At 42.3% G+C, this 27,579-nt stretch overlaps 1 protein-coding gene across 1 annotated transcript in view; it reads left to right on the top strand.

The window, feature by feature from the left end:
- LMF1 (lipase maturation factor 1) overlaps positions 1–27,579 on the top strand; it is a 364,576-nt gene that overhangs the window by 152,683 nt on the left and 184,314 nt on the right. Inside the window, 1 exon segment of the mRNA XM_038420733.2 lies at positions 17,945–18,010. Within this exon segment, the coding sequence (XP_038276661.1) occupies positions 17,945–18,010 (66 nt within the window).

Genomic DNA, 27,579 nt, shown 5'->3' with positions numbered 1-27,579 from the left:
TTTTGAGCTTCAGAAGGAATGTTCTGTGGAGCCCAAAAGCTTGCCTTTTTTACCAGCACGAGTTGGTCCAATAAAAGAGATGATCTCACCCACCTGGTTGTTCTCATATCCTGGGTCCAACACAGCTACAACACTGCAGGATGCTTGGTAGATGCTGAAGGGTAGCATTTAGGATTCTCTGCCAGTGGAAGATGTTTAAAAGCAAACAGAATGAGCCATAGCTTTGATGCAGATACTGTTGCTCTGGTAGAAGAAGTTTGGAACCACCTGGAGGAAAAAGAAGTTGGTATTGATTTATGTAGGTCTGACTTCATCTCGGCTGCCACGGTCTCCGGGTATAAAGTGTTTTATCTACTGATGAAAAGCGCAGTATAAGAGCTAGGTGGATGATGCTAATACAAACCTTTTGGCTCTGCTAGTCAAAAACCAGTTAGATAAACTCAAAGGTCAAGTCATTCTCCCCAGTGTCTCCCATTTTCTTGTAATGACCCTCCCGTGTTTTCTGAGAGGGCTTTTATCTTGAGTTACTATTCACCTTGGAGTCACCTTCCTGTTGGTTTCCCAGCAGCAGTGTTGATTTAACCCAATATAGACGTGCAGTAAACATCCCAATAACTGGGGGAGCACACCATATTAATAAATTATTTCAGAGCTGATCCACACTGTTTTCTGCATTGTATTATATCATGCTGGGACGCGTTCTATCCTGATACCCCATTATACCGAAATAAATCTTAAGGCCATATATTAATGTTAGTTGTGACAGAAGAAGTTATCACTGGAAAGTTACAGTTAACTACTTTAAGACCGTGGATAAAATAGATCTGCTAAAAGTTACGGTGTCCAGACAGCTAATCTTTCATACCTGACCCATTGCATGTATTGTTGCATAGCCAGGAGAAAACACAGCATGTCCAACCTTCACACACCCCACACAATGCCATCCTGCATGCAAAACCAAACTGGATTGTATTCTCACTTGTGTAAGGATATATGTGTAAATTCTAGCAAGCAAGGATAGTCTTGGGGTTAAAGCATACGACTGGGAGGCAGAGCTGGGGTCAAAGACTGCATCACTCGGGTCTTGTCTCTGTGCTTTCACATCTGTAAAATGGGGATATTACTGTTTCTTTCATTAACAAAACACTGGGTATAGTCAGTAGAAGAATGGAAATTATTATTATTTAGATGCAGTGATAACCATGCTCACTATGCATGTGCTAGCTGTTATGCTGCTGGTTGTGAAATAATTTGTCCATGAAAGCAGGACTAACATCATCTAGTTTCTGCCTCACCCAGCCACAGGATTTATTGAAAGGAGAGGTTTACTAAGCAGCAGCCTTGGAGTACTGGGGCTGTGTGTGTGTCTTGATCACAGTGCATGTGTGTTGGAGGACAGCAGCCGTGGAGTTGGGGGGGGGAGAGAGAGAGAGTGTGTGTGTGTGTGTGTTTGTTTTGGGGGGTGGATTGATGGGTTGCGGGTTCAATTCCTACCTTAAGAAGAGTTTAAAAAAAAAATCTTTGTTGACATGATCCCAGAACTGGAAAAAATATTAAATGATTCTATTGGAAAACCACCACCCCTCCTTCAATAAAGAAGGACATTTGATCGACAGTGCATGGAGCAGAGATGAGATGGGCAAAGCATTACTTGAAGGGGAAATCTCTCCCTCCCCAAAAGGGGAAGAGTAGGTTTTATAAGAGGAACAGAGAACTAGAGGAAGAGTTGCCATAAGAGGGCATTTGAGAGAATCCCAGTTCAATATCATGATATAGCTCAGGCAGAATGGCTAGACGAGAACATGAGAACGGCCATACTGGGTCAGACCAAAGGTCCATCTAGTTCAGTATCCTGTCTTCTGACAGAGGCCAATGCCAGGTGCCCCAGAGGGATGAACAGAACAGGTAATCATCAAGTGTAATCATCCCGTCACCCATTCCCAGCTTCTGGCAAACAGAGGCGAGGAACACCATCCCTACGCATCCTGGCTAATAGCCACTGATGGACCTATCTGCCATGAATGTATCTAGTTCTTTTTTGAACCCTGTTATAGTCTTGGCCTTCACAACATCCTCTGGCAAGGAGTTTCACAGGTTGACTGTGCATTGTGTGAAGAAATACTTCCTTTTGTTCGTTTTAAGAGGCAGTGGAGAAGGAAATCCATTAAAATATATAGGACTAGATTCTAACATGACACAAATGGCTTCTCAATGGCAGTTTCACCTGCATAAATCAGGGCAGAGTTGGGCCCTCTAGGGTGAAGACGTGATCCTGCTTATCAGAAGATGAAGCAATAGAGTAACAATATAACTGGGTAGCAACTTTTTAATTGGGGATATTAAGCACAGTGAGAGGTGTGGAGTGCTACTGCTTGAAAGACCAAAACAGGGTCACCAATGCATTACCACCATGCAGTGGGAGTTTTGGAGCTACATTAATGCCAGACAAAGGCCTCATCTTTAAGATAAACTGACTTTGCTTGAAGTTCCACTTCTTACACCAGCATTAACGTTTCGTGTGGCACTGTACACTGTAGCCTTCGATTTGGGATTTGTGCCATGATTTAATCAAACTCATGAAATGTAGACATTGAAAGCTGTTGGTAAATTTCCTCTTTATGGCTTCGTTTCCACTGAGATCTCCTTTGTTGGATCCTCTTACAGTGAGGGGGAAGAGAGGTTATTTAATCAAGAAAAACTGGAATTGATTCATTTGGAGATAGCTGCAGTTTTTTCCCTTGGCAAACTTTTGCAAACAGATTTGACAATCTGTTTGCATTTGAGGTGGTTTATTATTTATAAATAACAAGTCTTCAGTTGAGTTAGTTGCCATTACACAACTGTTAGTTGTGGGGAGACAAATTAGTCATGCTTAACGACTGGTCAGTGACCCAAGCACTAACCACAATGTGTGTACTGTGGCAGGCAAGTGAGTAGATGAGTTAAACTCTGGAGGGTTTTCCTCCACGTTACTTAAATTTCCAGTATAATACAAGTGGCTAAAATAATGCTTCCTGCTCAAGTGATGTTACCATACTTTTCTGTCCTTAAAAGTAGTGATAGGCCTGAACCAAAGACCCAAAATGCAAGCCGCCCCAAAAATTGGAGGTGCACTAGAGTCCGGATCTGAGATGCACAGACCTTGATTCAGATCTGTCAAATTAGTTTCGTGGAGTTACCCCTGTTTAACATTGGAGTACATGAGATCAGAATCAGGTTGTATCTGTTATACTATCCCTATGCTAATATACTAGGTGCCCTCTCTCTTTTCGTTTGTATTGCTCCTAAAACTCACCTGTTCACTGAACCAGTTTTTTCCTGAGCTGTCGGCCTGAACCAGGTTTGCCTTGTCTTACTCATTTCATTGTCTTCACTAGAGTTGCATGGATGTAACCAAGTGCAAAACTTGGCCCTGCACCAGGAATTTAGCTAGCCATTTGTTGATGATGCATGAGCTGGAATGGAATCCAGCTCCCTGTCCCACCGCTGTGTTGGCTTTGCAGCAAAAACTAGCAAGAACTTATTTTTTTGTCACTAAACTTTGTACCCAGAATGCACCCAAAAAGCAGAAGTGTTGAGTTGGAAAATGCCATTTTTACATGGTTGTGCATGACGGTATTTTTAAAAACTAGGCTTACAGAACTGTGTATGGGGACGATAGTGAATCTAGTTATTAAAAACATGCATTTTACCAAATGCTGTAAAAAGGCGACCCTAGATGTCATTTTTCTTCCCTTGTGAAAAATGCTGGTGAATTTAATGCTGCTTAATTTTAAGGGGCTGAGAGCCCCGAAGGTTGCAGCTTTCAAAGTGTAAACAGGTGCCACTATTCCATCCTCCCTTGTGCTCCTCAGCATGCCCTAAAGGGACCAAACTTAGTAGGGGAGAAGATATTGAGAACATATTTCATTCTCAATACTAATTCAATCCAGGGTTAACATTTTATAGTCCTCATGAAGACGGCAGCGTTCTGAGATTTCTGAGTGCATAGAATGGCCTACACCCGAAGTCAGCTGTAAATTAATATGACAGAGAGCTTGCTTTTTCCAGGGCAGGCTTTCTTAATATTCCAAAGGGCTTATTTTACATTCTGGCTGCCATGAACTCAGCTGAAATGATCAGCCTCTGTTTCTTTGTAGCCACCATCTGATCAGTATGAATTTAATAATTCTGGCTGGAGCTGGATTCAAAGCAAGGCCATAGAGGTGAAAGGCCAATTACTAGTTCACTTAGCCACCTGTTTCCTTCCCTTTAGCTTGTATTTAATTTGTGTTGCTGAATACCTTTCCCTTCTGATAGTCAATGCTTTGAAAGTCTCTCCCCAATTGCTTTATTTGCCTTGTTCACTTTGCGAGGACTTGCGGAGGGGAGGGAGCGAGGGCGAGAGCTTTCAATATTGTCGCTGGAGAAGGAATGTGGGCTCCAAAGGCCAAATTGGTCCCTTTTCCACTTAGTTTTGTATAATGATTAAAGCTGGTTTGGGAAAAAAAAAAAAAGCGGGGGAAATGCTTTCCTCCCAAAATCTACCCTCCTCCCTCTTTTTTTCCTCTAGATTTGGAAATTAATTGTTTTAACCATTTCTATTGGTGGTCTTTTTTCACTTGGTGAACAACTGGGGAGATGTTTACTAAATTTGCCAATTAAAAAAAAAAATTTGAAACAACTTTAAATATATTTTGGAATGCCATTGAAATTAAAAACAAAATGCTACACTAAGCTTTATGTGCTGCATTTCTTTCTGTAGCAGCTGTGTTAGTCTGTATTCGCAAAAAGAACAGGAGTACTTGTGGCACCTTAGAGACTAACAAATTTAGTTGAGCATAAGCTTTCGTGAGCAACAGCTCACTTCAAAAAGAAAAGGAGTACTTGTGGCACCTTAAAGACTAACAAATTTACTTGAGCATAAGCTTTCGTGAGCGACAGCTCACTTCAAAAAGAAAAGGAGTACTTGTGGCACCTTAGAGACTTAGAGAAGTTTTGCATGTCTCGTGTAATAATGTCTTTGTATAGAGGCAATAGGAGCTGTCGGGCCTTCTACAAAAACAAAAGGAAAGCCCATAAAAAGAAAAGAGGTTTTAAGGCTGATCACTTGCCGCCATGTGTAGGAGGCCACATGACAGAAATGTGAAACGCTTAGGGCATTTGCATGCACGGCTTTGAATCCATTCCAGGTGACTATCCACAGAACATGACTGTCCTGTTTCTCATGTTGCTACCTTGGGTCTGATGCATCCGATGAAGTGAGCTGTAGCTCACGAAAGCTTATGCTCAAATAAATTTGTTAGTCTCTAAGGTGCCACAAGTACTCCTTTTCTTTTTACCTTGGGTCAGTATCTGTATGCAAAAGAGCAAAACAAAGGAACTCTTTACTATGCGTGTGGGGTGGTTTTATGCCTTCGAATTCAAATAGCTCAGCTAGATGAACTAAATGTGCAAATCAGATTGCCCATGAACCAGTAAATGTTTGCTGACACACCCGGTGACACCAACTCAAGTTAACTTTAACTTTCTTTTTAGGTAGGAAAAGTGTTGGGGCAGGGACCACCCTATCCTGCACCCAGTCCAGTACAGCTTGACCCTAAGAACCAACAGAGCCATAATTCAGCCCCTGATACTCCAGTGTCAATCTCTGGGCCATGCAGATCTCCATGCAACAGAAATCTGGGTCTTCAAATGTAATATCTTTAGGGGAAAGTAATGTGTTTCTTTCTAACAGTATAAATTGCCATGGCATTCCATAAATTCTCATTAATAATAGTTATTCTTTACTGCTACAGTTAGCTCGGCTGGTGTTTCATAATAGTTATTCCATTTAATTAACCAGTGTAGTGAGCCCCAACATTCACTACACAGGTTAATATCTCACCTGCACTGGAACGCAAGAGCTGTTTCATTAAACAATCGGACTAATGGAGCTCGCCCACCAATATTCAGATCTGTGCTGTGTGAAACAAAGGGCAGGGCACACCTGGCCCTGCCACGCTGTGACGGTGATTGGGAATGCCACTGTACAACACGTTGTCAATGTTGCACCAACTGTCACAGCACTGAATGGAAACATGGCATCGTATTACTACATATGAACTTCCATAGTCTTCCCTTTGAACTGCAAGCATGGAAATACACGGACGTTCAGAGACTGATTGTATGAGGCTCTTATCACCTTCCTTTTTGATCCTCTACTTGTCATTTATCAGCTAAAAATATTCAAACGAGACAATTCAGATTCAAAACATGTTTTATTTGCATCATGACAAGAGGTCGACAATTTGCACTGTGTTTAAAAATCATAGGGCAGATTTTCACTCTCATGACAACCTCTGCATGCAGCTGTGTTTCCATACAAAGGCTATAAAATCTCCTTGCCAGCTATAGGCTGCCCTATGCAAGCCTGCTTGCAAGATCTGGTGGAGTGGGCACACCAAGGGCACAAAGTGAGTCCCCATGCTCGTGAGCCGTACATGCAGCGACGGGAATTCTCAGCTGCTGCACACTGCAAAGCAGCCCACAAGCAGCCAGAGAGGGGCAACAACCCAGAGTCAGATAGGTGAAAAAGATGAGCTTTGTTCCCCCTCCTCCTGGGCTATGCCTTTTTTGTGCCATGCTACCAGGAGACACAGTACAAAATCTTAGCCCAGGTTTATAGCCTTTTGCCAGCAGGCTGGTTTGGTTTCCTGGTCTAGGCCATTCCTCTGCAATCACGTGCGCCTAGTACTCAACCCTAGCCGCAGCAAAAACAGCTTAACTTATCAAACCAAGAGGGTAGGCAGAAATGGCCAGATAGGAAAGCTTGACAAAGCATGTCCTTAATTAGTAGCCCTTGACTAACGGGAACACCAGCGGCTGACGTGTCGGCTTATGGGTGCATTTATACCCTTTACATTAGCACCCTAATTAATCTCTGCAACACTGACTAGTGATTTAAATGGGGGCGGGGGAGCATAAGAAAAAAAAACTAGTTTAAGAAGAGGATGAGATTCTAATTGACCATTTTAGCTGGGGGCAGGGAAGAAATGTCGATCTTTACATCTGCTGGAGTTTCATGTTTGTTGGATTTCTTTCAATCTGCTACCAATTCCCAATCCATTTTCAAGCCTTCTCTGTTTATATTGAATGGGCCTATATGCTGCAGCTGCAGTGCATTATGCCGCCATAATGCAGATCAAAGCATGGGAACAAATTCCCATCCCCAGATCCCAAACATGCAAAGACTGGGGGTGCCACTGACATAACCCGATCGTGCTCTTCTAGGAGGTGGGAGAAGAGGCAAACAACCGGAATGAAAAGGAATCCATGGGAGAGCATCATTAGCCCCCCCCCCTTTCTCCCCACGAATGGAAATTACTCTTCTCTCATTTAGTCAGGGGCCAAAGATATCTCCTTATGAGGAATGTATATGTGGAGTGAAAATTAGGCAGCAGTCAAAGGAGACAAACACTGGCTACAATAGAAAGTTAAAATAAAAAGAGAAAAAATGATCTAGGAACAGAATTTTTGGAGGGAAACAACATTAAAATATGTCAACATTTTGCTGGCACATTTTTAATAGCACCTATGAAAATGTGGCTCAAAAGCATGAAAAGTTACAAAATACAGAGTTAGGCTTAAATTCAGAATTAAAGTCAGAATGTAGCTTGCATTTTTAACCATGACGTAGTTTCTTTATTCATGTACATGTCAATCAGATCTACAATATTAACGTTTTAAATGCTCTCTATTGGCAAGGGTTTTTCCTGGTAGCTTTGTTTGTTTTAATTAAACAAAGAAAGAGAGAAAAAGAAAATCACCCATCTTAAGCCCAGATTCAGCAGTTCATCCCTATTCAGCAAAACACATGAGTGCTTAACGTCTGCAGAAAAAAGTTTGCATATGTGAATCAAGTGAATCCTAAAGGCACAAAAACCAGAAGGCAAATTTTAAAAAAATACACTAAAATAAAAAAATCACATGATTTTTAAACCAATCTCATGATTTTTTGAACACTTGTGTTCGGCGATATTCCGCCCCCACTCCTGCCCTCTCCTCTCCCCCGGCTCTCTTTTCCAAATGGTGCTTACATAGTTCAAGGTGACGTGCTTTTAGAAACAGTGTAGATCGATTGATCAGTTATCCCAGAGCTAGTAAACATTCTTCAAGGGTGCAATATCCTCACCACTCAACCACTCTTACATTTCACAAGCAGAGAAGCATTTCCAAGTCCATCTACTGTTTACGTCTGATAAATGAACAGACTAACATGTTACAGTTCCTTATCAGCTTTTGTTTATTGAAGAACTGGTTCCAGTTGCTAGGGGATAAAATGACAAGCAAATATCACTCTGCAGACTGCAGCACGTCTAAAATATTAAACCATCCCAGTTTTTATGACCCTTTCGAAATATGTTGATGTTCTAAATACAATAATACGACACCATCATGCAGAATCGTAGAATCACAAAGATGTAGGACTGGAAGGGACCTTGATAGGTCCTCTAGTCCTGTGCTCTGCCCAGAGGCAGGATGAAGTATTATTTTGACCATCTCTGACACTTCTTTCAGAGTAGCAGCCGTGTTAGTCTGTATTCTCAAAAAGAAAAGGAGTACTTGTGGCACCTTAGAGACTAACAAATTTATTAGAGCATAAGCTTTCGTGAGCTACAGCTCACTTCATCGGATGCATTTGGTGGAAAAAACAGAGTAGAGATTTATATACACACACACAGAGAACATGAAACAATGGGTTTATCATACACACTGTAAGGAGAGTGATCACTTAAGATAAGCCATCACCAACAGCAGGGGGGGGGAAGGAGGAAAACCTTTCATGGTGACAAGCAGGTAGGCTAATTCCAGCAGTTAACAAGAATATCAGAGGAACAGTGGGGGGTGGGGTGGGAGGGAGAAATACCATGGGGAAATAGTTTTACTTTGTGTAATGACTCATCCATTCCCAGTCTCTATTCAAGCCTAAGTTAATTGTATCCAGTTTGCAAATTAATTCCAATTCAGCAGTCTCTCGTTGGAGTCTGTTTTTGAAGCTTTTTTGTTGAAGTATAGCCACTCTTAGGTCTGTGATCGAGTGACCAGAGAGATTGAAGTGTTCTCCAACTGGTTTTTGAATGTTATAATTCTTGACGTCTGATTTGTGTCCATTCATTCTTTTACGTAGAGACTGTCCAGTTTGGCCAATGTACATGGCAGAGGGGCATTGCTGGCACATGATGGCATATATCACATTGGTAGATGCGCAGGTGAAGGAGCCTCTGATAGGGTGGCTGATGTGATTAGGCCCTATGATGGTATCCCCTGAATAGATATGTGGACAGAGTTGGCAACGGGCTTTGTTGCAAGGATAGGTTCCTGGGTTAGTGGTTCTGTTGTGTGGTGTGTGGTTGCTGGTGAGTATTTGCTTCAGATTGGGGGGCTGTCTGTAAGCAAGGACTGGTCTGTCTCCCAAGATCTGAGAGAGCGATGGCTCGTCCTTCAGGATAGGTTGTAGATCCTTGATGATGCGTTGGAGGGGTTTTAGTTGGGGGCTGAAGGTGATGGCTAGTGGCGTTCTGTTGTTTTCTTTGTTGGGCCTGTCCTGTAGTAGGTGACTTCTGGGTACTCTTCTGGCTCTGTCAATCTGTTTCTTCACTTCAGCAGGTGGGTACTGTAGTTGTAGGAATGCATGATAGAGATCTTGTAGGTGTTTGTCTCTGTCTGAGGGGTTGGAGCAAATGCGGTTATATCGTAGCGCTTGGCTGTAGACAATGGATCGAGTGGTATGATCTGGATGAAAGCTAGAGGCATGTAGGTAGGAATAGCGGTCAGTAGGTTTCCGATATAGGGTGGTGTTTATGTGACCATCGCTTATTAGCACCGTAGTGTCCAGGAAGTGGATCTCTTGTGTGGACTGGTCCAGGCTGAGGTTGATGGTGGGATGGAAATTGTTGAAATCATGGTGGAATTCCTCAAGAGCTTCTTTTCCATGGGTCCAGATGATGAAGATGTCATCAATGTAGCGCAAGTAGAGTAGGGGCATTAGGGAACGAGAGCTGAGGAAGCGTTGTTCTAAGTCAGCCATAAAAATGTTGGCATACTGTGGGGCCATGCGGGTACCCATCGCAGTGCCGCTGATTTGAAGGTATACATTGTCACCAAATGTGAAATAGTTATGGGTCAGGACAAAGTCACAAAGTTCTGACACTTCTGTTTGTCTAACCTGTTTTTAAAAATCTCCAGGGACAGAGGTTCCACAAGCTCCCTAGGTATTTTGAAAGGCTCTATCAGCCAATCTTAAACTCTCTATCCAACAGTCTCCATGGATTTTTTTATTAAAATTTGAGAGTTTAGGATGTGTGCACACTGGGGGTGGGATGCCAGCCAGTAATAATGCTATTTATTATATGTTGTTAAATCACCAAATCCATAAAAGGATAGGGAAGAAATAAGGAAGAAAGCCAAAATTTTCAAGCCACTTTGAAATAGCACCTGACAAATAAATAATAGTAATAAAATAATGTCACGTTATTTCTATGGCGGTCGCACCTCGGCCTCAGTCGTGGAGTAAGACCCCATTGTGCTAGGTGCTGTACAAATAGCAATACAAACAGATACAAAACAGAACAAAAAGATGGTCCCTGATCAAAGATGGGTCCTTCATAGAATCAATACATCCATATTTTACCCAAGTCTTTCCACCTCAGTCCAAACCATTATTGTTCTGAGGGTCCCAAGACTGGTGCCCTGTGCTCTCATTGAGAAATTTAAACATGATTCAAGCTTAGAAGTCTATAAGAAAATGTCTACTAGCACCCCGATGAATAAGCACACAACGTACAGTTCTGAAACACCTCTTCGGGGGGGAAAAATGATCAGGATAACCACAGAAAGAAAAAAGAAAAGGAGTACTTGTGGCACCTTAGAGTAACAAATTTATTTGAGCATAAGCTTTCGTGAGCAACAGCTCACTTCAAAAAGAAAAGGAGTACTTGTGGCACCTTAGAGACTAACAAATTTATTTGAGCATTAGCTTTCGTGAGCTACAGCTCACTTCATCGGATGCATCGGACCCAAGGTAGCAACATGAGAAACAGGATAGTCATGTTCTGTGGATAGTCACCTGGAATGGATTCAAAGCCGTGCATGCAAATGCCCTAAGCGTTTCACATTTCTGTCATGTGGCCTCCTACACATGGCGGCAAGTGATCAGCCTTAAAACCTCTTTTCTTTTTATGGGCTTTCCTTTTGTTTTTGTAGAAGGCCCGACAGCTCCTATTGCCTCTATACAAAGACATTATTACATGAGCCATGCAAAACTTCCATTAGAGAAGCTGCACAAAACTCACCTGGTCCCTGCTTTGGTTTCAGACTTGCAACTCGGCCTAAATTTGTTGCAAGGGTCATGGGAACAGAGGAATTGCCATAGTGGATCAGACCAAAGGTCCATCTATTCCAGTGTCCTCTCTCCAACCATGGCCAGTGCCAGATGTTTCAGTGGAAGGTGCCAGAACCCCACAAGTGCAGATTTGGGATAATCTCCCCCTATTTGAAGTCATTCTGACCTCTAATGGTTAGAGATCAGCTTAAGTTCTGAAGCATGTACTGGAAACTTATATGGACAACTTGAAGATTCAATCTATTTTGGAATCTTTCAAATACTTTGGCATCAGTGACTTACTGTGGCAATGAGTTCCACAGTCTAATTACATATTATATTTATTGGCTTTGAATTTTGCCATCTTTTCATTTCTGTGAATGTCCCCAGGTTCTTTTGTTAGAAAGGTTTACAGACCTTCCAGGTGTAGATGGGCCTGAGTCAGAACTTCAGATCCAAATGTTCGTCTGCTCCAGCCCAGAAACCAGGTCAGAATACTTCAACTCTCTAGGATGCACCAAACCTAAATCCCAGATTCAAAGATCCCTGCATGGGATCAGAGGCTTGCAATATGGGCCTGTTTCTATTTTTCAGTCAGTCTGGGGCCTGGAGAGAACACGGCCCAGTTTTAGCAAAAGTGAGGGACACTTGGAAGTTATGTACCAAAAAAGTATTTGTTTTGTTCTCTTATATGATCCATTTATCCCAAGGGTTCCCATGAGTTCACAATGATGCAAACAAACAAAAAAGCAGAAAAGTTCAAGCTAGAAAAACATTCCATTCCATAACCTCATGTTAGATAAAGCAACCAGATTCCACACACAATGTGACTCACTGAGGCAGCGTGGTGCATTGGACAGGGTCAGGAGACCTGGGTTCTGTTCCCAGTTCTGCCATTGACCTGCTGTATGAGCTTGGGCACATCACTTGCCCTCTCTTTGACTTTTCTCCCACCCTCCCTTTGACAGGCCTTGTCTACACTTGCGGCAGCATGTAGGGCTCACAGTGGAGAGCTGCCAGGCCCTTTCCCTGCTGCTGCTCCCCTGACAGAGCCTTTCACTGCTTTGAGAAAAGGCTCTGAAGCCTTTCTCTGCCACCTCCCCACTGTTGGAGCCTTTCCCTGGGGCAGGGAAAAGCTCCGTCGACGGGACAGCTGCTACTGACAATTGCAGTGTAGACGGGAGGCACAGCTTAGATGCAGGGAGAGCCATGTGGGTTGTGGTGTGTCTTTACTCACCTAACCCGTGCCTTATTGTCTATGCTGCTATTTATACCTGTGCTAGGCGGGCAGGCAGTGGATGTACTCTACATCGGTGGCTCTCAACCTTTCCAGACTACTGTACCCCTTTCAGGAGTCTGATTTGTCTTTCGTACCCCCAAGTTTCCCCTCACTTCAACAATTGCTTGCTTCCAAAATCAGACATAAAAATATAAAAGTGTCCCAGCACACTGTTACTGAAGAATTGTTGATTTTCCCATTTTTACCATATAATTATAAAATAAATCAAATGGAATATAAATATTGTCCTTACATTTCAGTGTATAGGGCAGTATAAACAAGTCATTGCCTATAGGAAATTTTAGTTTGCACTGACTTTGCTAGTGCTTTTTATGTAGCCTGTTGTAAACCTAGGCAAATATCTAGAGGAGTTGATGTACCCCCAGAAGTCCTCTGCGTACCCCCACGGGTACATGTACCCCTGGTTGAGAACCACTGCTCTGCACGCTGTTGTAAGTATAGCTGTAGACTAGAAGCTCTTTGGGGCAGGCAGGGACTGTCTCACCAGGTGTCTGTATACCACTCATTCCCTATTTGGTGATATTTCTTGAATGAAGAAATTAATTTGGGGAACGATTAGGATGCTTTAGATAGAGGTAAGTTTTTTGCTCTTAGTGCCTGATCCACCTCCCATTAAAGTCAATGGAAAACTCGGATTGACTGATATGGAGATGGACCCTTAAAAACTATCCATGTACTGAAAACAAGTAACTTCCCCTAAAAAGATTATTGGGTTTTTTACATATCTGAAAAAGAGATTTAACGTTGGCTGCTTTAAATGATCTCTTTTTTTCCCCCGCTCCATCTTCGTGCTTTATATTAATGTTTTATTCAACTATATTTTGTTCAACGATTTATTGCAGGAGAGATTTTAACGTGTTTGTGTTCTTGTAAGATGCATGTTCTTATTGTCTCAGCTGGACGGTACAGCTTGATAACAGCCTGGACAAGGTAGGAGAGAAGGTCATCAAGATATAGACTTTTTTTTTAATATTATAGCATTCTTGGGCAGAGTCCTTTTAACGTCCTCTCTTCTCCACTGACAGGGCTGTCAGCCTATGAGACATCCTGTGAGATGGTGTCAACATATCCTGTAATTTTAGTCACGATTCCAGAGACGAGCTGCATACAATATTTAAAGAGATGAAGCCCTGTTTGTTGACAGGGAATCTGCTGGGGTTTTTTTTACACAGTGCCCACTAAGAAAATAATGGAGAGGAAAGTGACAAACTGTCCTAATTTATAACCTACTTTAGTGTAAAATCACAAAGCAACAAATCTAGCAATGACCTTCACCAAACCAGCACTGGCTGTTCTTTCCCTGTCTTGGTGATGTGACTTTGTGGTTTTCATGGTTTATCTTCCTCTTTAGTCTGGTGTGTGTGTGTGTGGGTGGTGGTGGTGGTGATGATGATGATCTTGAGCTGTAACAGCTTTGGCTAGGATGTTTCTGGGATTCCCATCTCTCAGGCTGAGGGCACGAATGCATCTCCCTTTCCTCTTGCTCCCTCTCTTCCTAGTGGAGAATAAAATGAAAAGCAGCATTTGTTAATATTTATTATCATCATTACTCTGAACTTTGGGCAGTTCATGAAAGGGAGTCTTTAACTTCCTGGGCTTTGCAGTCTATTGGAATGTAATATTCGTCCTGCACCTGCTAAGCTTTGTAAATGCAGTCTTTTTGGCTACCAGTGAAAATGAAAACCTGTAAAAAAAACAACAACAACAACAGCAACAAAAACTAATGCAATAGGCCACATTGTCAACTGGAGTAAGCCTGTGTCACTTCATCAGCTTCGGACACCGATTTATGCTGATTGAGAAGCTGGCCATTAGAACTGGAGCCTTAATTCCTTGAAATATTTAAATACATAGGACTTAGTTTCCTTCCAGATTCTCAATTTTTTTCTTAAAACATGAAAAAACCCTACTTCAATGGTTTTCTCCTTCCCTTCCGATCTCATCACAGCGTGCCTGATTTTGCATGTGTGTTTAATGTTTTACTCCACTCTTAGGGAAGAGAATGGCCTGTATAGGCAGATGAGCCTCGAATTAAATTTTAAACTTTAAAGAGAAGAGTTTTAAAGTAACTCTGCTCCAATAAGACTTACATTTCAGAAGTCAAGTCCAAGAACCATAACTGAGCACCAAAATAGAAAGATCATTGTATAATTGCCTTGTTTGTAGAAGAATAAGAGGGGAGAAGAGAGGTAGTGAAATATGTCAAAAAATCTGAATGTATCATTATTTTGCTGATGGATGAATGTTTGAGCAACTGTTTTTAACTAAGGTTCTTTTCATTTTCTATTTATTGTGTGGTTTTTATAGCTGATGACCTAATGGCTTTTTCCCGACCTGAAGAATACCATGCCAGCTTCCTCACAAGTGATTTTATTTGTGTGGATCTTTGATATTTTCGGGGGAGTTACTGGACAGACAAACAATCTCAATGACTGTAAAACATCTACTATTTTTTAAAATGCTGTCCTAGCCATGACAGCAGGGCTATTCCACAGTTGACACTCACAAAATTTATAATCATTTATAAAATTGGTGAAGGGAAGGATCCAGGAAGGCTCTACCTGTTTTGCTATCCCTTAAATTAAGATTGAATGATCCACTGGTTCTCAAACTTTTTGTATTGGCAACCCCTTTCACACAGCAAGCGTATGACTGAGACCCCCCCTTTTATAAATTACAAGGGGGGAGGTTAATTTTAAGGTAACAGGGGCTCGGGGCTGACAGCCCCTAGGCATAGCCAGGGTCTTGTCCTCCAAGTAACCCACTTGTGATCCCCTGTGTGAGAATCCCTATCTGTAGCATGAATATACTCATATATGTCATACTCTCAAACTGTGTCTTTGTAAATGGCCAGCCAGGAATTGCAAACAATTCGGGTAGGCGGTGATGCACTTTAGTTAATACTGGATGAAGATACTTAGACAAAGATTTCTGAAAAGCACTAGTGATTTTGGGTGCTCAACTTGAGATGCCTTCAAGGAGCCTGACTTTTAGAAAGTGCTGAGCACCCCCCTCTGGGGTAATCAGGTCCCTTCTGGGTGTATGAAATTGGATGCCAAAAATCACTAGACATTTGTGGAAAACTTTGGCCTCAGTGTTTTATATTGCAAAAGCAAAAACTTCAGCATGCCCTCATCTCTGCCATCCCTGAGCATGGGTTGGTAGAGGAAATTAATGTGCTTTTCTACTAAAGAAAGAGGGAATTTTATAATTTAGGTAACGTAGGAAGGTAGGCAAATCTCCCCTAATTGTATACAGACCATAGAACTTGTCTCAACCTTTTGACTAGTGAAGCTTTCCTCAATTTGGGATATTGTGATCCTAATCAGAGACCTTTAACCATACATCAAAGCAGACTCTCCTAATCTGCATACCTTCAGGCTGGCATGGCTTGATTGCATGGTTTCCTGCTAACAGACTCATCTCTGGCCAGGTGTCTTTCCCGCTGTGGACGACTGATTCCTTTTTAGTCTTCATCGCTGAGGCAAAGAAATTTAATCCTAATATTACTGCCAGCCATGGAATGGACCCGCTGATTTGGAAATGTCACTCTGTCGTGGCCGTGAAATATCAGTGCACAGCAACCTCTGATACCTGCTTATTTCACTGCCACCTCTAACCTAAGGTAGAGCAGACCTGTCATTAGTGTATCCATCTGCATTTAAGCTTGTCAGCTTCCTTCCCCTTCTCTTCTTTTGTTTCCCTAATTACTTTGATTACATCAGCATATTCAGCCTGGGTCCTCTGTTTGGTTCCTAAGGCAGCATGAATTGTCTGCTTGGTCTGCTTTAATATGGATCTTACGGTAAGAGGCAAAGGTGGGCCTCAGCCGCTGGGGGTAGAGAGAGAGAGTTGGCTCTGGGTCTTGAACTCCAGAGTCGGAGTGCGTTCAGCTTTGGAGGTAGCTCTTCAGCTCCTTACAGAGAAAGGCCCTAATTTTTTCATGGTTGCTCTGATCTTCCTCCTGTCCTTTCCACCCCCTGCAGCTGGGCTTGTTGGGGGCAGAGGGCTGTGGTAACCAGTCTTTGGAGCCATTCAGCAGCTTGTGAGTGGGAAGCTCTCGCAGCTTATCCCAGTCCTCACAGGGTTTGTCTGTGGCCCATGCCAGCTGACTTGGGTTCATGGGGCTTGGGCTAAGAGGCTGTTTAACTGCGGTATAGACATTCCTTCTGGGGCTGCAGCCCGAGCTCTGGGACCCTTCCGCCTTGCAGGGCCAGCCGTGGGTTTTTAAACATACCCACAGAGGTGCCCAGGCTGCTCCCTGGGCTAAGCACTGGGTCCCTTGGCCTTGGCTCCTGTGTTCTAAATAGTTGCTGTCATTACTCTTGTTGGTATTTGTATTGCAGTAGTGTTGGGGCCCCTAATCAGGGATCTGAGGCCCATTGTGCTAGGCACACAATGAAACCGGGGGGACCCTGCCTTAAAGGGCTTACTGTCTGTCTAAGCAAGTCACCAGATAGATAATAAATAATAGGATTTTTCAGCCTGGCTTTTCCTGTCTTGTGTTCCATCCTCCTCAGCATAAGTGCTGGAACTACAGATGCGGGGGTGTTGCTGCACCCCAAGGCTTAAAGTGGATTCCATTATATACCGGGTTTACAGGTTGATGCAATGACTCTCAGTACCCCCACTATAAAAACTGTCGACCTTGGAGACAAGTGCACATATTCCCCTTTGTAGTTGTTAAGAGAGTGTTCTCAGAGATCCGATACACTTGGCAATGCACGCCCACATTTTCTGTGGTATAGGTGCTGTAAGTGTGAGACCTGCATTGGCTGGCTTACCCTTGGTTTGTGTGTGTTACCTTATCACCTCAGATCCTTTCCTGAACCTGTAAGGTACTGAACATCCTCAGGCCCACAGGAGGATCAAATGCAGGGAGAGTCCCTCAGTTTGATCTCAAATAAGAAGTGTTTCGGTTCCCTTGACAAATGGCATGCTTTTATCTATCCATTCAGGCATGTATCACCGTGATATCTTCTGCCACATTTTAAATGATATGTCACATTCCAGTGAGATTTATACGTCAAATTATTTTAAATAAACAGAAAATGGAAAGTGTCTGTTGCCTAGAAACTATTTTTCTGAGTACTCTGGCATTTGCCATGTTCTCTAAAGTATAATAAATGAAAGCTTGGGTGCAGAAGTAGGGTGGCTTTTAAAAGAAGTTATTCATTGAAATCTGTTTCCCTTTGTTAATGTGTGGTTCTTTCCCTGTGGCTTAACAGTATCATGACATATTGAGGTATTATCTTGAAGTGTAAAAGAAAAGAAACCTTTGTTTTGGGCTTTTTTTCTTACAGGGGTTGATTAAAATCCGAGGTGATCGCTGCTGGAGAGAGTTGACCTGTATGGATTATCATTATGAGGTGAGCACTCTGAACACCACTAGTTGCCTGTCCGCTTTACCTTGTTAGTAATTCTCTCTTTTTCCTGACCTCTCTTCTCTCTCTCACCAGCTGGGTTGCAGTTGCTCCCTACCCCCACTGCACCCTACCGTTGTAATCTGAGGAGCTCCTGATAACTTCATCAATATCAATGAACCATGCACCTTTTCCCCATCCAATAAACCCATGAGCCCTCTTCCTCCTAGCCCTCTCTTACTGGTATGAGTTAGGACTAACATCATAAAAAGAAAAGGAGTACTTGTGGCACCTTAGAGACTAACAAATTTATTTGAGCATAAGCTTTCGTGAGCTACAGCTCACTTCATCCGATGAAGTGAAAAGAAAGATGAAATGGATGCATTTGTTAGTCTCTAAGGTGCCACAAGTACTCCTTTTCTTTTTGCGAATACAGACTAACACGGCTGCTACTCTGAAACCTGCTTTAAAGATATAAACACAATTTTGTCGTCTTGTGACACAGTGAAGGTTTTGACAAGCCTTTATAATGAGTGAGCAAAGGTTTATTATACCTGGAAGGACCAATCAATGAGCCTAGGATTTGGGGAGAGCCAGCTGCAATCCTATTGTAAGTTGACACCGATGCACCAAAGCAGTGCTAGATGAATGGGATTTGAAATTTGGTAGTCCAGATCAGGTAGATCGGAAGCCTGCTAGTTTGCTAGTCTTTTTTAGCATTTCAAGGTAGTGCCTTTATCACGTTCATCCAGGGCTAAGACTTTCAAAAATGACTAGTGATAGTTAATGTCTCAGTGTTTGGGTGTTCAGGTTGAGAGACCTTAAATGGTTTGATTTTCAGAAGGTGGGTGCTTTCTGTTTACTCTTCCAAAATACAGATGTATTTGAGCAGAAATCGGGCGTAGAAACAAAGTGCAATCAAAGACGTTGAGCAGGAATCATTAAGTTCTCACTCCGTGTACTTTTCTCTTGCCTTTTGAAATCCATTTCAGTGATTTGTTTTCACGTTGGTAATAAATAGCTGTTTGTATTCTGGCTCCAGGCATTATTACCCTTTAGATTGCAGAGAGATGTAGCAACACCATCCTGCATTCTTGTGGTCATGATTTGGTCTTTGCATTTGTATGTGCCTGGGATTACAAAAAGAGATATCCGTGAAAGTAAGCTGGTCAAATAACCTTGGTGCATTGGCTGCATAATCAAGGAAACTGCTGGGGTAGCATTCTTTTATTCTTGGTATCTAATAAATCTGATAGTATATTGTTAAATATGTATTAAATCTATTGTTTATAATAAATTTTTCTACCTGCGTAGCCGTGGAGCACATTGCACCTGTTTGCTCAACGTTGCAATGCTCCCGTTTGATTTCCTGGTGCAGGTTCTGATGTTGGCTTTGCCCCATGTTGTCTCGAGGATTTTAGAGATCTGCATCTTTGCACTTTAATCCAACAATTGAGCTGAGGTGGGATACTGAGTCTGACAATTCCTACATGTGGGGAGACAGTTTCAGTGGACCATCATCTCTGGAAATCATGTCCTCTTCCTTTGAAGGTCTGGTAGAACCCGAGTCTTCAGAATGCGTTGTACGCATGTCTTTTTATTTTTTTTCCCCTTTGGAGGGGTAAGCTCAATAAGGAGAGTAATAATAAGTTGGAAAGTTCTTTCAGTACCTCCCTCTCCCACCATTTAAGACAAGGGACTCCACACAATAAGAGAGGTCCATCCACTCACTCCAGTCCTATTGAGGGATCAGGGGCCTTAAATTCCACAATATGAAAAATATTGTTCACCAGCATCTGAAGCCTTTTACTTTCTGCTCTTGTAAGTTAGTTAAAAGTGGCTTAATTTTGGGGGAGGGGGGGTTTATAGGTGTTAGTCCAAAATGTAGAATTTGCATTTTTGCTGTTTAAAATAAATAAATACCAAAAAGAAGTAAAGTTGGGGAGTTGCTTTGAAAGGCACTTTTGCGCATGTGTAGCTCATGACTACATTATACAGTTACTGCTATTTAACTGTAGGCATTAAATGAATTCAGAAGTGCGTGCTTTCTGAATGTATATTGCATCAGGACATCTAGAGTACAGACTTCAGACACAAAGGCCCTTGAATACTAGAGTTTTTAATCATAATATAGAAGCAGCCAAGGTAAAATGTCCCTAGCTGCCTACTTCATTTTGGATTAATAGCAAGCATGCCCCTCTATCCTGTATGCTTTTCTACACCTGGGAATAGTCAAAGGAAAGCCAATCCATAACAGAGATAATTGGAATTCCATCACCAGCTCCCTCAGGTGACCCTAACCTATAACAATCATCCTGCAGAATGCTATGATTTTTTAAATCAAAACCAGAATCAGCTTTGTAGCCCAGAAAGTTAATTAAAATCACTCCTGTCATATCCATAATGCGGGATTCCAAATCTGCAGAAGTCATCAGGAACAGGAGCACAAAGAAGATAACATTATCAATATCAATTATTTAAATCCACAGCAGCAGTTGCAATGAAAGGAGAAGAAAGAGGTCAAACTTGGGCAATAGTAGATAAAACTCCAAAATACACGTGTAGATTAAATTTGACACACACAGGCTCTCCTCATTACGTATGTGGTAGAAATGGTTTGACAAAACTCTCCTCAGGCAGGCAGCACTAATTGGAAAGTAACACACACTATTTCATTGTTTCCTACGTATTCCGTATTTTGGAAGAGACGTAAAAGCACAGCCCTGATAGTTTGGTGGGGTCATTGAAGCTTTAAGGCCTGGTGGTACTCAGATTATTGGGGGTGTGGTAGTCATTTCCAGTACAGGTAAAATTTCTGTTTGATTAGTTGATCATGGACAGCTTTGTAGAGGGGACGAAGCCATGTAAAGCCTTCATGTACTATATGTAATGTTGGGTATATGCCCATTTAAAAGGACAGACAAACAAATTGCCACCGGACGCAAGACTCTCCTTCTCCGAGGAGGTTCCATAGCCAAGCTCTTCTGCATCCACCTTTATCCCTAGCTTCCACCATTGATATCTTCCAGCAGGTGAGATCAGTAGAAAAACCATGTCCTTCCCACTCCCTTGACCAAATTATTTCATGGATACCTACCAGCTGCTATACCCTTTACAGCACCATAGTTACCAATAACCTGACTCTGCAATGAAGTGAGAATAAGAGAGGGAGAAAGCTGCTTACAGAATTGTAATACAGAATCCATTTAAACAGTGGGAGGGAAAAAAGAAGGAGAAACAGGCTGTAGATGTCTCTGGAAGGGAGGAAATTATTCAGAAGGCTGCTTGTAATTAGAATGATAAAACTGGGTAATGGACCAACTTTCAAATGGACACGGGCCAAATTTAGTCTGCAGTGATGTACGTTTGCCACCCCAGCTCTCATATTCTAATCCGATACTCCAATCCAACATCTACATGTGCTCGCTTGCCAAGAGAATTAATGAAAACACATGGCCCCTATCTCTTACATATTGAACATACACTGTACTATTTATTTGCAGTAGAACCAGCAGCTATGCTCGTGGAAAATAACATTTCCACTTTTTGTCAGAAATCATGTATAAAATAATAGGTTGTTATGTCTTCGGTAATTAAACAGAGAGCATATTTTTTGCCCCACTTTGCCCGTCTTGGGCCTTAACCCAAGACTTGATGGAGATCTGTTCCTCTAGTTAAAGCTCTTTGTTTGGAAGGCTTATGACTCTTACATTTGTGTAATTTAGAGAGGGAAATGTCAGAATGCATAGTTTATACAGACATGGTATTTTTCCAGTCTTCACTTGTTGCTACATCATCTCGTAAGGAGGTACGGGAGGAATAGATTTATTCAAATAGGTGTAGAAGAGGATGTAAAAAGATACTAGCAAAGATGAGCAATTTATATTTACATTTGATTTCCCTTGCTGCTGTAATATAGGAGTCAGGAATCCTAAATTCTAATCCCAGCTCCTCCAGTGAGTTACTGTGTCACCTGGAGCAAGTTGTTCAACCACTCTTTGCCTTGGTTTCTCCATTTGTAGAAGGGGATAGGTAATTTGTGTACCAAAGGTGGAGTTGTGATTGGATATGACAAAGGGGAATTATGGTGGTTAATTAGTTAAAGGCTTATACAGAGCTTTGAAAAGGCCAGAGAACCAAAGCTAGGCACATACATTTGCACAATCTGGCATGCACAAAGTCCGTGTGTACAGGCTGCCAGTCAGGTGAACCTGCACATCAGGTATTAGCACACACAAGTTAACCGTGAAAACATATGCACATAATTGCATTAGCAGACCTAGCTTTGAAAGTTTGCTTTTGCTTTATTCTTATTCATGCTTGTAGCAGTTCTAGCACTGACTGCTGTGGCTAGATTAATTTTGCATTGAGGGTTGCTTTTTTCTTTTCTTTTTTTTTTTAAAAAATCCTTTTGTTACTTTTTAAATTGGTTGCTTTTTGAATTGCATTCAGTTAAACATATTTACTGTGCTCTTAACATGGATGGAGATGGCTTCTGAGTGTATTACTGTTTGTTTTTATTTTTTATTAACCCTTATCTACTGTGTACACAAGGGTAGACAAAAGAGAGCTAGATTCTGCTCCCAACGGAGTCCATGGCATCACTCCCCATCAATCCATCTGACGCAGAAGCAAACCCAAGGAGCTAGGCCATGGGGCAGATTCTCCACCCTGCTGTGGTCCCTTTGTACTGCTTAGGAGCAGTGACTGGCCACATCCTCCCAGCTGGCGCGCGGGAGTCCCTAGTGAGTATGGAGCTAACAAAACTGTCTCCTGTGCCACCCTCCCTCTGGGGAAGAGCGGGGAGGAGGGGCAGGAGCATTGCTGGTGTGTGCTCAGCTTGGGTCTATTCCTGGAGTGCTCCCAGCTTGGGGGCTGTTGCTAGCTGGCACAGGTCAGAGCAGCCTTCTAGATTGCTCTCACATGCACTGGGATAGAGGGTCAGGCAGAGAATCAGGGAGCCGTAACCAGTTCTCCCAGTAGTCCCTTCCCATCCCCTGCTTTGCCAGACTTATACTCAACAAAGCAAAGGATCTGACCCATTGTCTGCTGATTCTGTGTATGCAGCATAAGCACAGTGTCTTTACGTGCACTGTACTGGTAAATCCATGCACAGCGCCCATATTTAAAATTTCCATGCAAAGGCGCAGATGTCCAAACCCGCGCTCTCATTTTGTGGAACACCTTGTAGCCATATGTCCTGGCACGTGAAAGGTTTGAGTGGCATGGGGGGATTTACATATGTAAACTCAAATCTAGTCCAAACAGAGCCTGTGTTTTTGGTTTCCAGCATTAGTCTCAGTGGAATAAGATAATGAGGTAATCTTAGAAGGGGGAAAGTCCTATTTGATTACACTTATCCTGTCTCTTGCGGGCCAGTGCAAGATGGTTCCCTTTGGTCTGTGTTCCAGTGATGTGTTTTGTGGTGATTGTCAGTGCATTGTTGTTTTTTGATTACAATATCACTTAATAAAATTGACACGGAAAGATGCCTTGCAAAATTGCCTGCTTTAAAAATTATCGTCTTTATTAAGTGTAACCATCCTCCCCCTGACTGACTTGTAACTGTCATTTCATGTCTGCAAAGTCACACGAATGATACTTGGCATTTGACTTACAGAAATGAGCGGATCGTTTCAGCAGCTACGATGCACTGCTCCATCTAAGCTTCGTTTTCGTGACTGGTTAACCCACCTTGTGTCTCACAAATACCACAGATGCAGCAATTCCTCAGTTGGAAAAAAACTGGGAAATGAAGGAGAAATCGCTATCACTGTCAGAACAAGAAAGAAAGATGATCCATAACTTTCCACAGCCCTAAAAGTACAATGTGTGTAAGCACGGAGGGTGAAATTTACAGAGCATAAGCCCAAGTTTGCGCAGCACATTATGTACCATTTATGCCATATTTGAGGATTTTACAGTGGGATTTAAGTCTGTGTGCTGACCCGCAAGACAAGGGTGAATGTCAGCCATAAGTACAGAAGAAATATACAGGACACAAGTCATCTGTGTGAAGATGTCTCTTTTGTTTAAAACTGTGCATCAAGATTTAAGGACAAAATACTAGGACGCTAATAGCAGAAGGTACAGGTTGAGGTGTCCTGCTGTGTAATTAATAGGATGGGAGTAACCAGGGATACTGCAGGTCCTTTGCAGAATTACGGGGGTATGGATAGTATATCTCTTTCCTTACATAAAGGTTTCACCATAAACACACACAAAATAATAATCTAAGAATATAATACTTTGCCCTTCTCTGGTTCCTTCAATCCAAGAATCTCAAAGTCCTTTACATCCATTGCTGAATTAAGCTTCATGATCCCTTGTGAAGTAGGCAAGTTTACAGCTGGGGAAACTGAGACACAAAGCTGTTAAGAGACTTGCCCAAGGACACAGAAAGCCTGTGGCCAAAACTCCTGAGATCCTTTTCCCTTTCCAGAAGACCATCTTTCTAGCATGGCATTTTGCTATTGTCTGGCCACTCATAAATGCTCAGCATGCCTTAATTATTTTTTAAACTGGAAACACAAGAAGAATTTAGTTTTAAGACATGTAGAGAGTCACATTAACTTTGCCAAACAGGTATTGGAAGAGAAATAATTGAATCACGCTCTAGGCCTTCTTAGTTTGACAGTGCTCTTGGGAAAAGCGTTGTTATTCCTTACACTAGATAGTGCACATAACGTAAGAGGTCACTTCTTCCAGGTTCTACAAATTGTTGCTAATTATTCTATAACCATTTTTCTTAAACAAATCCCATCAATCAGCACTTTAACCTTTTGCATACAGCAGATCTCCACTTCATACAAAAGCCCCATCCAGAGTACAGTATCTTTTGTTCCTAATTATGTGCTTGCTGACTGATCGCTGTGCTGATAAAGATGAGACAGAAACTTGCTGGTTAGTTCCAGTTTGTTTCTTTAACTGCCTCTTGCTTTCTTTTTTCTCCTGGAGAAGTCATCATTAGACTTTTTGTCTACCTCTGTCAAATGTTTTATGCACTAGTAAGTAATTAAAAACTCATTACCTAGCAATTAATTTTGGTGGGATGGCAAATTATCTGTCTGTGTCATCACTAGTGTCTTGGGATAGGTTATAGTCTAAGCAGGTCTATCCTGATGGGGACTAAGATGTTTATGAGGCTTAGATAAACTTTTAGGAGTCAGACCTCCAATCCAAAGCATCTTTTTTAGTTACAGATTAATGGAAATTAAGAGGAGCTGGTGCAGAGTGGAAATAAGAAAGAGGAGAATTTAAAATACATTTCTGGGCATGGTGCTGTACAAGGGGTCAATGGGATGCCTACAGTTTCCTCAACTGTGGGATACTTTTCCAGGAAGGAGGCCTATTGGGAAGAGATGGGGTCCACCTGACCAAGAACTAGCCAGCCTAGTGATTAGGGTTTTAAACTAGGTTCAAAGGGGGTGGGCATGGGTGGCACATGAACCACTGGCTGGGGGAAGCTAGCCCCAAGTCCTGCTCCTTCCGCCTGAGGCCATGCCCCTTCCGCATCCCCCTGCCGGAGCCCAGAGCCCCCCCCACATCAGTCACTAGACCGTGCCCCAGGCTCTTGCCCCCAGCCCCAGAGTGCTGGGAGGGGGGCCGTGCGACCCCAGCCCCGGAGAGCCAGGAGGGTGGGCAGCGTGGCCCCAGGCCAAACCAGGTCCACCACACAGGGGGCCTGGAGGCAAAGCATGGGCGGGGCTATGCCTGGCTGTTTGGGGAGGCACAGCCTTCCCCAGCCTATGATACCCGCCACCCATGGGGGTGGGTTACAAAAGCCCACAGGTAAGCATTAAAAAGGAGACTTGAGAGAGCTGGAAGTTTGGGGAGAACATGGAAAATTACAATAAAGTCATAGGAGCCACAAGAGGAAAATCAGTGGGGGAATCTGCTCAGCATCTCAGATGTCCATACACAAACACAAGGCATATTGGGAATAAACAAGAAGAACTAGAAGGTTTAGTACATAAACTAAATTATGACTTAATTGGTGTCTCAGATTTAGTGAGATAAATCTCATGACTAGAATGTTGATGTAGAGGGGTATAGCTTGTTTAGGCAGGAAAATAAGGGAGGAAGTGTCACTTTACACATCAAGACTATATATACATGTTCCAACGTTCAGAAGGAGGTGGGAGGCAGACCAGTTGAAAGTCTCTGGGTAAAGATAAAAGGGGAAAAATTAGGAGTGATGTCGTGGGAGGGTTCTACTATAGACCACCAAATCAGGAAGAAGAGGTTGGTGAGGCATTTCTAGGACAAATAACAGAAATATACAAAACACAGGACCTGGTAATAATGGGGGATCTTAACTACCCAGACATCTGTTGGAAAAGTAATACAGCAAAACACAAAATCTCCCATAAGTTCTCGAAATGTATTGGAGTTAACTTTTTGTTTCAGAAGGTGGAGGAAATAACTAGGGGGGTAGCTATTTTAGACTTGAATATAACCAACGGGGAAGAATTGGTTGCGAATCTGAAGGTGGAAGGCAGTTCAGGTGAAAGTGATCACGAAATGATGGACTTCATGATTCTAAGAAAAGGAAGGAGTGAAAGCAGCAGATTAAGGACAATGGATTTCAAAAAAGCAGATTTCAACAAACTCAGGAGAACTGGTAGGTAAGGACCCATAGGAAGAAAATCTAAGGGATAAAGGACTTCAGGAGAGCTGGCAGTTTCTAAAGGAGACAATAGTAAGGGCACAACTGCCAACTATGCTGATACAAAGGAAAGATAGGAAGAAAAGTAAGAGGCCAATATGGCACATCAGGAGCTCTTCAGTGACCTGACAATCAAAAAGGAATCCTACAAAAAGTGGAAACATGGATGAAATGCTAAGGAGGAGTACAAAAGAACAGCATGAGCATATAGGGACAAAATCAGAAAGGCTAAGGCACAAAATGAGTTATCCAGGGACATAAAAGGCAATAAGAAGAGGTTCTTTCAATACATTAGGAGCAAGAGAAAGATGAAGGAAAGTGTGGTTTTTAGGGGGAAGGAGAGCTTAATGACTGATGATCTGAAGAAGACTCAGGTGTTTAATGCCTATTTTGATTCAGTCTTCACTAACGAGGTTAATAGTGACCAGATACTCAACACAGTTAATATTAACAACAAGGGGGGAAGGAATGCAGGCCAGAATAGGGAAAAATCAGGTTAAAGAATGTTTTTTATATAAGTTAGATATATTCAAGTTGGCAGCGCCTGATGAAATTCATCAGAATGTACTTAACGAACTAGCTGAAACAATCTCGTAACCGTTATAATTATCTTCAAGAACTCATGGCAGATGGGTGAAATGCCAGAGGATTGGAGAAGGGCAAATCTACTACCTATGTTTAAAATGGGAGCTAAGAGGACCCAGGGGATTATGGAGGAGTCATACTAACTTCAACACCTGAAAATATACCAGAACAAATAATTAAACAATCAGTTTGTAAGCACCGAGAGGATAATAGGGTTAAAGGGAATAGCCAGCATGGATTTGTCAAGAATACATCAAGCCAAACCAACCTAATTTCCTTCTTTGACAGTATTAGTGGTGTAGTGAATAGAGGGGAAGCAGTA

This window comes from Dermochelys coriacea, chromosome 10, assembly GCF_009764565.3.
Source record: "Dermochelys coriacea isolate rDerCor1 chromosome 10, rDerCor1.pri.v4, whole genome shotgun sequence".
NCBI classification, from domain to species: domain Eukaryota; kingdom Metazoa; phylum Chordata; order Testudines; family Dermochelyidae; genus Dermochelys; species Dermochelys coriacea.
The sequence above is the reverse complement of the archived record's forward strand: the minus strand, read 5'-3'. Positions and strand labels throughout refer to the sequence as shown.